The sequence below is a fragment of the Mustela nivalis genome (assembly GCF_964662115.1).
Source record: "Mustela nivalis genome assembly, chromosome: 9".
In the NCBI taxonomy this organism is placed as follows: Eukaryota; Metazoa; Chordata; class Mammalia; order Carnivora; family Mustelidae; genus Mustela; species Mustela nivalis.
Window position 1 is genome coordinate 68,338,410 of NC_139028.1, and position 11,037 is coordinate 68,349,446.

The 11,037-nt window shown below is 47.0% G+C and overlaps 2 protein-coding genes across 2 annotated transcripts; both read left to right on the top strand.

The window, feature by feature from the left end:
• Nucleotides 1-419: 419 nt before the first annotated feature.
• On the top strand, nucleotides 420-1,382 carry OR52W1 (olfactory receptor family 52 subfamily W member 1; the record flags this gene model as incomplete). The annotated part of the gene is made up of 1 exon (XM_082682570.1): nucleotides 420-1,382. The coding sequence occupies one exon, from the start codon at nucleotides 420-422 to the stop codon at nucleotides 1,380-1,382; it is 963 nt and encodes a 320-aa protein (XP_082538696.1).
• Nucleotides 1,383-3,001: 1,619 nt separating this feature from the next.
• On the top strand, nucleotides 3,002-10,965 carry LOC309840084 (uncharacterized protein C11orf42). Its single transcript, XM_082682144.1, has 3 exons — nucleotides 3,002-6,368; nucleotides 9,642-10,440; nucleotides 10,714-10,965. The coding sequence occupies exons 1-3, from the start codon at nucleotides 6,297-6,299 to the stop codon at nucleotides 10,842-10,844; spliced, it is 1,002 nt and encodes a 333-aa protein (XP_082538270.1). The 5' UTR covers nucleotides 3,002-6,296; the 3' UTR covers nucleotides 10,845-10,965.
• The last annotated feature ends 72 nt before the right edge of the window (nucleotides 10,966-11,037 follow it).

The window sequence follows — 11,037 nt, forward strand, 5'->3', positions numbered from 1 at the left end:
TCCCCAACAGGCTCTGGCTTTCCCCCACCTTACAGAGACTGAGACGGACTCTACTTTGGATCCTGAGAAAGAAGAACTTGCATCTCAGCCCCGGCTCTCAGGTGACCTCCAGCTATAGCAGCCCCTGCAACAGGGAGGCTCTCCTTTCTCAATACCAGTGTCTCCCCATTTCTCCCCCTACAACACTCATGGGCTTTCAAGCATGAAGGATTCTCCCATTCAAGCTGGGGTAGTGACCTTGATTATCCATCCAAAGACCTTAACCTAAGGTTATAACCCTGTGATCCCCCAATGCTGCACTATCCCTACACGTACCCCATGTATGGGTCTGTGCCACTGTGACTCCCTCCAAAATCTCCCCATCTCTTCCCTATCAGGAGTCATGCCCCCATGAGCCCTAAAGCCTTGCCCCCCACAGGATGGCAGAAGGTCCACATCCCAACTCCACCTTCCCACGCCCGACCTTCTTCATACTGACTGGCATTCCAGGACTAGGGGGTGCCCAGGCCTGGTTGACACTGGTCTTTGGGCCCATGTATTTGCTGGCCCTGCTGGGCAATGGAACACTGCTGGCATTGGTGCAGATGGATTCCACACTGCAGCAGCCCATGTTTCTACTCCTGGCCACACTGGCAGCTACAGACCTGGGCTTAGCTACATCTATAGCCCCGGGGTTGCTTGCTGTGCTGTGGCTTGGGCCCCGGCCTGTGCCATACGGTGCCTGCCTGGCCCAGATGTTCTTTGTCCACGCATTGACTGCTGTGGAATCTGGTGTGCTGTTGGCCATGGCCTATGATCGTGCTGTGGCAGTAGGGCGTCCACTGCATTATCCTCTCCTAGTCACCAAAACCCGTGTAGGCTATGCAGCACTGGCACTGGCACTGAAAGCTGTGGCTATTGTCGTGCCTTTCCCTCTGCTTGTGGCACGATTTGAGCACTTCCGAGCTAAGACCATTGGCCATGCGTACTGTGCACACATGGCAGTGGTAGAGCTGGTGGTGGGCAACACGCGGGCCAACAATTTGTATGGGCTGGCACTTTCACTGGCCGTGTCAGGTATAGATATCCTGGGCATCACTGCCTCTTACGGGCTCATTGCCCACGCTGTACTGCGGCTGCCTACCCGGGAGGCCCGGGCCAAGGCCTTTGGCACATGTAGTTCCCACATCTGTGTCATTCTGGCCTTCTATGTACCTGGTCTCTTCTCTTACCTCACACATCGCTTTGGTCGTCACACTGTCCCAAAGCCTGTGCACATTCTTCTCTCTAACATCTATTTGCTGCTGCCACCTGCCCTCAACCCACTCATCTATGGGGTCCGCACCAAGCAAATCAGAGACCAGCTCCTGGAAATCTTCACCATCAGAAAAAGCCAGTTGTAAGAGAAAACAGTAGAGTCTGCTGGTGGAGAGGGGAAATACAGAAGAGAGTCTAGGGCCTGGAGGTGTGAATTATGTCAGCTTTGTCCCACAGTCTACATAGGACTGTGATAACCAGTGAACACATATTTGCTATGAAGCCTCTACTATGCATAACCACTAGCATATGCAGGCTTTGGCCTATCCATGTATCTTGCTTGGGAGGCAGGAGGCAGGGGGCTACATGTTACTATGCAGGAAAATAAGATCAGGAATTACCATGGTTCATAGTACACAAGATTTAACTTAATGAAAACTCTCCTCTCTCTGCTGTCATCATTTTTACCTAAGTCTTCCCATGTTTCCACACAAAATCTCCTCTACAGAGGCTAGACCTAGGGGTCTGGGAAGAGTGATGCTGCCTCAGGAGGCAAGTGTTTGGGTCCTTGCCTGGGATCACAGCCCTCTCCACTTCTGGATCCAGATTCTATTTTCAGCCTCTCCTTAGGGAAAGTTACAGGCTCATTCCCCACATTCTGAGAATCTGGATAATGTGCCCAGTTGGGGGGGGGGGGGCCCAAATTTGGCCAGCATATTGATCTTTACCATTGCCAGTCTAGAGAGTCCTCTTGGTCTCGCATAATTACTACCCCCCCACTCTCCTGTCAATATCTCAAGAATTAATTGCTAAAACTTCTCTTCCTGGGCCTACAGTCATAGGGGTCAGAGATCCAACTGAAAGAAATTTTGATATCCTGGGAAATAAGCACTTCACTTGATTGTCTTAAGTCCAGTTACTGTGGTCTCTTACCAGTTTGCTCTTCTCTGCATCCTCAGTCAAGAACACTGAATTCCTAAATAAAATCTACATTAGCACCCCCATTTGGCCTGGTCAGCATCACTAGATGTACATGATGTTGGTGCAACATGATTAAATAGGAGTATTTTGTACCACTGTGGCTAGCAGAGAACAGAGGTATTACACAGGAAGTGTCATGGTATTGCCCAACAGGTGACTGACTTTCAGTTAAGATCTGCACTGGAATGGACACTGCGCAAAAGATCTTTTACACCAGCCAAGAATAAATATAATCGCAGGCAAAAGGCAGGGATTCACCATTTTAAGGTTGGAGAAAGCTACAGGCTGCACAGGCAGACCCAAGCTCTCCGGGAAAACTATCATAACCACAGGTACTGGAGTCAGCCATGAAGACCTAAAGTCAAGTGCAGGGCTAACCGTTCAGCAGATAGCTGCACCAAACATCATGGAATACCACACAGCAGAGGAGGCTGCAGATCTGAAAAAGCAGGTGATATCCTCTCCAGGGCCACGTGATGTCTTACCAGGTCCTCATTAACAAGGAGCTGAAGAGATAGTGCAGTTCTGCATGATTTTCAGAGGTGTTGCCACACTGAGGAGATGTACAGTTGTCCTTGAGTGTGGGCTCACTCATTCTCAAAAATAATCTTTTTCATGAGGTTGAGTTAAAAAAAACTCCTCAGGCAACAATTTTGTGGATAATTGTGACAAAATCCCAATCCTAATTGGTCATGAGTCTTTAAGATATCCATATTCTCTTAGATGTTCCTCTTTAATAAATCTATCCTAACAAAATAATTAGAGATATAAACAAAGATGTATGCAGTAGGATATTTATTACAACATTATTATAAAGAAATGTATATGTGATGTCCTGTGTCACACATACACACACGCACATTTTTTGCCTTTCCCCTCTAGTACATGAAAAGGGAAATCCTATGCAGTCAATGTTCATAAGCAATGAATTCTGTCACCTTCCCACCACAGGAAACCTCTTGTCTAAGGCACCTTCATTCCCTGGTTGTGCACAGCTCCCCGAGGCAGCTGAATTCCAAAGTTGTGCATTGCTCACTGCAAGAACCTTCTTTCTTCAAGCCAAATTCCACCCTCTTGGACATTAGTTATTTTGTTTTAGATTGAGATCACACACCTACCATGTGATGTGTTTAGAAGACCACCAGCGCTCCCTTACTCCTCACAACAACCTGAGAGTAATCCTATAATCCCTTATCCACAGTTCCAAAATAAAAAAATCTCTGAAGAAACAATATTTTTTGTTATAACTTTGGTCCAAAACCTAACCTGAAACATCACAATGGTATTTACAGTATTTATTTATCTCACTTGGTGTGAATATTCATACATTTAGCTTCAGAAATATTGATGTGTTCGATTATAGGGCACTGCCCTAAACCTCTCTGGGGTACTCCTTTATATAGGATAAAGGCACTATTTCCCTTCCTAAAATTCTGACATCCAAAACACATCTATCCCTAAAGGTTTCAAATAAGAGATTAGGGCCTTGTACAGTTATCCCTGTAGCCTAAGAGAAGTAAAGAGACTTGTTAGGGCTCTTTATCCCTCTAAAAGTTCTATCAACACTATTCTATAGTACCCTGGAGGTTCTTGCAGAGAACCCCATGTTCCCTAAATAACAGCCCCTGCCTGTTTTATTCCTCTCATGTTCTTTAGTCCAGTCACCACTCAGATATGTTGCAGATGATCTGTCCACGGAAACCCCAGAATGTGCCACACTGGAGATAACCCAGTGAGCAGGCTATGGCCCAAACAGTCCAGCCCTTGGGCTCATCAACTCCATCCAGAACTCAGTTGTCATCTGTTTTCCTTTAGCAACTTTCAATCCTCAGACTCTATGAGCCAAAGGGAAAGACAGTCTCTTAATGTCAGGGTAGGGCAATGTGGAATGCAGGGAGCTTAAAGAATCATGATCATCACCAAAAGAGATGATGATATGGGCTTCCACCTGAGAAGTTCATCTATACCCAATTTCCCTCTCTTAGCCTCCTCTATGAAAATCTGAAAAAGAGATCCTCTTCACATTTCACAAATAGCCCATCATCCCTGTCCCTACCCCATCCCATCCACCCTCTTCTCATTCTGGAATCCCCTTAGGATATGGATGTACATCATCCCCTGCCCATGTTTATCAGTAACTTTCATATCTGTACCTCTGCATTTCTGCCTCCTTGCACTGTCGTTTTGCCCCATGTCTGTGTCCCTTGTCCTGGTGTCTGTCTCTCTGCTGTCTACCTCATTTAGGATTCCTTTCTGGAGGGAACAGAAGTGCCAACCATACTATATCAGATGACCTCTCCTGGTGTAGGGCTAGGAGGGCACTAGAGGAAGAAATTTGGGTTTGCCTGACCTGACAAGAAGCTTGGGGTTTCTGGTTTGGCTATTGCAGCTCTCTTATGCTACCTGCTTCCTTTTCACTAAATGACTTTGCACATCCACCGAGCAGGCGCCCTCCCACCATACACTCAGGAGAACAGAAGGAATACAGTAATTTCTTCCTTTACCAAAAAGAACTACCATTCAAATTCTAGTTTAAAAAAGCTGGAATCAGGCCAACTTGGATTTGAATCCCAGACTGCCATTAACTCACTATATCCCTTGCACTAATCTACTTAACCTCTCTGAGCGTGTTAATTCACTTATAAAATGAGGAAATAATAGTATCTACTTCAAGAAGTTACTAAAAGGATTAACTAGGATAATGGATTCAAAGTGTTTGGCACAGCCCCTAGCACACAGGACTTCAACAAATATCTGATTTCAGTTCCTTTCCTGGAGCAATCCCACGCCCACTGTCAAATCTTTGCTTAAACACCCAGCACCCATACCATTACCTCTGTCTAGAGAGACTTACCCTCCCCTGAGGCCAGTTACATCATGTAGGACCATTCCTTGTGCCTCATACTCATACCACCTCAGCCAGCTCAGACGATGGCCAACTTCATGGGACAGCCCTACATGCTGGGCCAGGATAGGAAAGGATGCTCCCCATACAGAAGTGGTCTTCCTAGGAACACAGGAGACTCTCCAGGGGACTCAAAAGAAGACTCTTTAGACAGATAAGAGGCAGAATGGAAGCTACTAGAAAGGCTCCACAGAGTGGCTCTTCCCCAAGGATAAACCACTGTTCTCCAGCAAACACCAGGTTGAGATCTCTGAACAGAGACACAAAGGGAAATCACACATAGTTTAGGGCTGCAGCAGGAGAGAGCCAGCTACACGCAGATCAGCCTAGGTCAGGGAGTGATACATGAAAAAAAAATTCCTCAAATTTACCTGGGTAATTCTGGCTTCCTAAAAGTCCTCTCCAGTTACTAAGGCAACATTACCCGATTAGATTCTTATCCTCCACACTGCCACCACTCATATGGCACCCTCCTACACACACACCTGGTTTTCATTGCAATTGTAACCCACTCATTAATAATGTGTTTCAAGTTAGGCTGCACATCAGAACTGCCTGAGGAGCTTTTAGAAATCCTGATGCCTAGGCATACTCCAGACCAATCAAATCAGAATCCCTGGAGGTAGGATCCAGGTATCTATAGTTTTAAAAGCTCCCAGGTAATTCCAAAGTATGGCCAATGTTGAGAATTACTGTTTGTTTCTCAGTCTAAGTCCTGTTTTATACTTCTCCCATATCCTTCAGGACCCTTACCTAACCTCACAAAGAAGTCATCAGCAGCTGATAATACAGCACAGCAAATTGCTTCAGGAGGCTGCTGAAGGGGGAAGCCTGATTCTGTTTCCTTAAAAAACTCAGAGCAAGAAATATAAGCATACACACACACATGCACTCACACAAGCACACACATATACAAATCCACCAAACACACCTGCGTTCTTCTCCCCTAAGGAAGAGAATGGGTAAGTCACTCAAGAGCCTGGACTCGGGCTGTGGGCATAGTGAGGCTAGTAGAGTGACTGTCCTCTCCCTACCCAAGGCCCCATTATCTACAGGACCTCTATGACCTCATGTTGTAGTAGGTCAAAGCCTAAGGCCTGGGGCCTCACCTCCCTGGGCAGCTTGGGGTTCCTGCAGCAGCCACTGCCCTGCCTAAACCCTCTCACACCCCACCATGTTGGTTGGTACCCCCCACCTGCTGACACTGGATGAAGCTGATGCCACCTGGACCCTCATCAAGGATAAAGTAAGAGGGCTAAAAAGAAATTAAGAAAGTGTGACCTAGATGGGTCTGAGCAATTTATGAGTAGGAAGACAATTCCTTGAAAGGCAATAGGAATCGATGAGAACAGTAACAAGTGCTAAGTCAGGGCAGGACTTAGGAGATCAGGAAGGCCTCCTGGAGAAAGTGACATTCTAGCTAGGCAAGTAGATATTATTCTCATGTAGAGGGAAAAGGAATGCCTGACTCATAAATGGTGCTTAATAAACACCTAAATGAGTTAATGAGCAGGTGGGTGGGTAGGTATGTGAACAGTGTCCTAATTAAAGGTACAGCATATGCAAAAGCCAAGAGGAAAAAGAAAAATGCATATTTGCAAACTGCAAATAGTCCTTTAGAGCAGAATTCAAATGAGTAGTAGTGAAAATGAGGTCAAAGACGTCCAAGGGCTGATCACGAAGGGCCCTTTAAACTTTCTAAAGGAACTACAATCTCTTCACAGATACCTCCTACACCTTTAGCTTCTACAGAATGGGAAATTTGGGTTTTGAGCAAAATATGTAGATTTTCAGGAGCAGGCAGAGATCAGCTGTATCTAGCTGCAGGTACCCAACAAATCTCATCAAATCCAGATGGCTACAATTGCTGAATTTGGAGAATTTGGGGATCAGGTTCCAGTTATGTGATCTGAAGGACAGTGAATTTCAAGCGCTCATAGAAGGCAGCCCACCAATTTTAAAACAACCATCTTAAAGTAGTGCCTGCCAGACTCAAAGCAGCCTTAATAGCATGGGGTTCCCATCTGAAATGGAGCAGGAGCTCACCACAAAGGTCAGCCTCCAGGGAAGTAGAAATAGGAGAGTCGAGGCCTTTTGAACTATATAGCTTCAGCAACGTAAAAGGTTGGTCTGGACAAGATCAAGCAGTTTATTAGAATGAAAGTAAATATGATCATCAACTAGAGTAAAGCTACACTATCTCTCAGCATCAGAAAATTTCCCTATTCAAATAGAAAATTGTCAGGAAAGGCAAGGTAATGATTCAGGATAAATCACCGGTGGTACGTGGCAAATTCAAGGAGCAGGACACCTCTAAGTGACCTGGTTTCCTCTCTCCAGAACTGCTGAGAGTTTATTGAGTACTTTGTAATACACAGAGCTAACCAAAACATGGCTCAAAAGCTCCTCATTCAGCTCAAACCAGCCAAGGTAAATCCAGGAAGAGTCTTCCACCCTCACTTTCCCAAGCTGCCCCTGGGAGATCTAAATTTGCAGTGGTCTATATTCCACAGAACTTTTACCCCAAAACAAAGCTGCAATGGAAACAACAGGTAGTGGTCTCAAATGGTGACTCTACCAAGAATAGTCACCCTAGCATGGAAATTTTATTTTCCCTAACTACTGGGGGCCTGAAGGATAAGAAAGAGGGCCTGATAACCCACCCACCCCAAGGCAAATTCATGTCTATATTCTGGGAAAAAGTCTCCAGGTACATTAGTGAGTCACCTCTTAGCAGACACGTGGACCATAAGAACCAGGTATTTGTCAAAATCCCATTAGAGAGTTACCTCCTGGGGACACTCCTATTTGCCTTATTTGTATAGGAACCTAGGGAACAAAGGAGCAACGAGGGTAGGATTCTGAAGTTATACTTGGTTACTATGCTTTTTCCATCAGGGGACAGAGCATTCTATACAAAATGTCAACCCACCAGTGCTCTGCTGTCACCCCTGGGAAATCCAAAGGGACCTTCTTAGAGCCCTGTTCTTCAGCATGATTCCCCCACCAGAAGGAAAGTATTCCATGTCTCAATGAAGCACAGGAGAGGAAGATGGGAAATTCTTCCATGCACATTAAGAGAGAGCGCCATTTACTTCCTTGGCTAGGTGACAAGAGACAGCAGTCTTCAAGCTACTTCAGCTTGTTTTAAGTGCAGACACAACTCCATCAGTTAACGACCCCCCTCTTATGCTCTGCAGTCACACTTCTAAAACAGCTCTATGTAGCAAAAAAACCAGATTGGCCTTAAGGGATCACTGATGAATTCAACCAGAAGGCCAGCAAGCTGGGCAATGCCAGCAACAGGGAGACAGATGTGTGGGAATTGAGGGCTGAGGAAGAGAAGTAGAACAAACAGGAAAGGGACCCAAAAAGGGAATTTTACATACTCCCTAGCAGAACACAGAGCCAGAAGTCTCAGCCAGCACTATCTTTGATGAATCGAGATCATTCCTACATACAGTTATTAGAGAGGATTTTACAAGGTTTCCCAGGTAGTCATGAAGTTAAACTTCCCAGAACTGGATTGCCAAACCAAAAAAGGCAAGACAAGAAGAACAAAACCAAGAGGAATTAGAATCCCTAAAAGCATATTGGGGCCTGCATTACAAAGATGAGATGTTGAAGAATAGTCATTCCAAACCTATCTCTGTGTGCCCATTGTAGTGAATGACATCAACTACCTAACCAATCATCTAAGACTAATCCCACACGACTCCTTTTCCCACACTCCTTAACTAAGTTCTACTAATTCTATAACCTAAAGATCTTCCCCCATTATTTTAGTTCCATTTATTTAGTTTAGAAAGCCTCACCATGTTTTGCCTGCAGTAATACAATACTCTTAACTGATATTTCTCTCTCCTTATTTTGTCTTGCTGTTCAAAATTAACTTTCTAAAGCACCTCTCTGATCCTGTCCCTCTCACCCAGAGCCCTTCAAATGGCTTTCCATTGCCCTCAGGATCAAATTTCTGTTACTTAGCACACTCAAGATCTTTCATAGTCTAGTTCCTGTGTGTCTGTCCCTCTTCAGACCTTATGTTTAAGTAGTGTGAAATACTGTGTTCCTGAATGTGCCCTTCTTAGTTTCTAAGTTCCAGTTTTTTAAATGGCTGTATCCTTTCCCTGGATTGACCATCCTCCTACCTAGCTAATTCCTTCAAAATTCAAGTATTACCACCTAGAAACTAGAAATCCTCTGATCCCCTTCTATCAAAGACAAAAGCTATTAAGTCACTTCTGGTCTCTTCCACACCTGGCTCTTTATTATTTTACTTAGCTGACTACCATCTACATCTTCGTCTCCTCCATTAGACTCAGCTATAAGATGAGGTCGAAGTTTTATGCTTTTATGTATTCCCAGTACCCAGCAGGGTCTGGCAAATAGTAGACAGAACTAGACAGAACTAAGAAATAAGCAGGAAGCACGTCGTGGAGATGTAATTGCACAGTGAACAATGGGAGGGTCAATCTAGAGTAGGCTACCAGTCACTGACCTGTAAACTGGCCATCTGCAGGTCATCGAGGAGCGCTTTGGGCCCAATGTAGTGGCAGTACCTTTCCTGTCGGATGCAGCCTGCTATGACCTACTGGGTGTGCTAGTGAAGCAGTCCCGCCCAGCCCACACCCGCCTGGCTTTACCGGGTCGGCAGGGTAGGCGGGCACTACAACCAGTGGGGCCACTACCAAACCTCCTGGAGCAGGCAGGGTCCGAGGGTGCCTTTGCCCACTGCACTCGGGAATACTCACCAAATGGCCGAGCAGAGATAGCCTATGAAGAAATGCGACTTTTGGAAGGGCACCCCTGCCGGATCCGCCTGCACATGGGTGGACTGCGCAAGAAGGTGGCCTTCCTGCTGCTGCCACCAGGGCAGGTGAGCCTACAGCAAAATCTTCCCTGGCTCCGAAGCACCCACAGCATCTATGTCATCTACCAGGTCTTCTCCTGTTCCTGGCTGCAGCTGGGGCTGTTACCTACAGCCCGTGAGCCCCAGCTGCTCCGGTTACAACGGTCACTGCCTGTTGCCTTCTCCTGCCTCAAGTTTTCACTGCAGCCCAAAGGAGTGCTGGGACCACAGAAGCCTCTGACCAAAGATCCACTGCCCCATGGTGCCAACTGGGTCAGACCCAACCTCGGCATCATGCCACCTCTGGCCCTCACATCAGTCGCTGCCAATACCCCTGAAGCTGCTGATGTGCCCCCACCTGTCCCAGGCCCACCTACACCACCTCCTCAGGAAGGGCCGGAGGGCAGACCCACCAGATTCTCCTACAAGGGCCGAAACCCCTTCCGCAGGGGGCCCCAGATGTTGTCAGGTACTGCAAGGTGTTATGAAGCTGAAAAGGATGGGATTGGGTAAAGGGGGGAGGGCATGGGGAATATAGGAGTGTGTGCCCAGCAATGTGTGGGGAACCCCTAACTCCACACTGGATCCTGGTGACAGGGGATGGAGTGAGGGAGCCAAGGGCAATGAGGTGGAAGCATGGTCCTGGTGAGGGGGTGGGCACAGCATAGAGGGCCAGGGAGGGACCAGGGAGGCAGAAAAACCAGGGCATGAGTCAAGCTGTGACTATCCCCAACCCTGGCAGAGAACTGGCTCTTCAGCCCCCGCAGCCCCCCACCAGGAGTCCAGGGTGGGGGCCCCGGGGACCCCGACCGGCACTCCATGTCCCTGCCCCTGCTGCAGGGTCTGTCCTCAGAGTTCGACAGCGACGAATGAAGCTGAAGAGAGAAACACAGGGGGCAAGGCCCCCAAGATCTGGCATAGGGATACTGGTCCCCAATAAACATCAGCTGCTGCTGCCCAAAACCATCCTGGGCCCATGCTGCTTCTTCCTTCGGGGGTCGGAGGAGAGTCCCTACTTTTTCCCCTAGGCTCCATGACCCCCTCACCCATTAAGGACAGCATAGGA

Excerpts from the sequence above, each read along its gene's own strand:
- LOC309840084 (XM_082682144.1), top strand. The coding sequence starts at position 6,297 with ATGTTGGTTGGTACCCCCCACCTGCTGACACTGGATGAAGCTGATGCC. Across the intron at positions 6,369-9,641 it reads GGACCCTCATCAAGGATAAA|GTCATCGAGGAGCGCTTTGG; the intron begins GTAAGAGGGCTA and ends GGCCATCTGCAG. Across the intron at positions 10,441-10,713 it reads GGGGCCCCAGATGTTGTCAG|AGAACTGGCTCTTCAGCCCC; the intron begins GTACTGCAAGGT and ends CAACCCTGGCAG.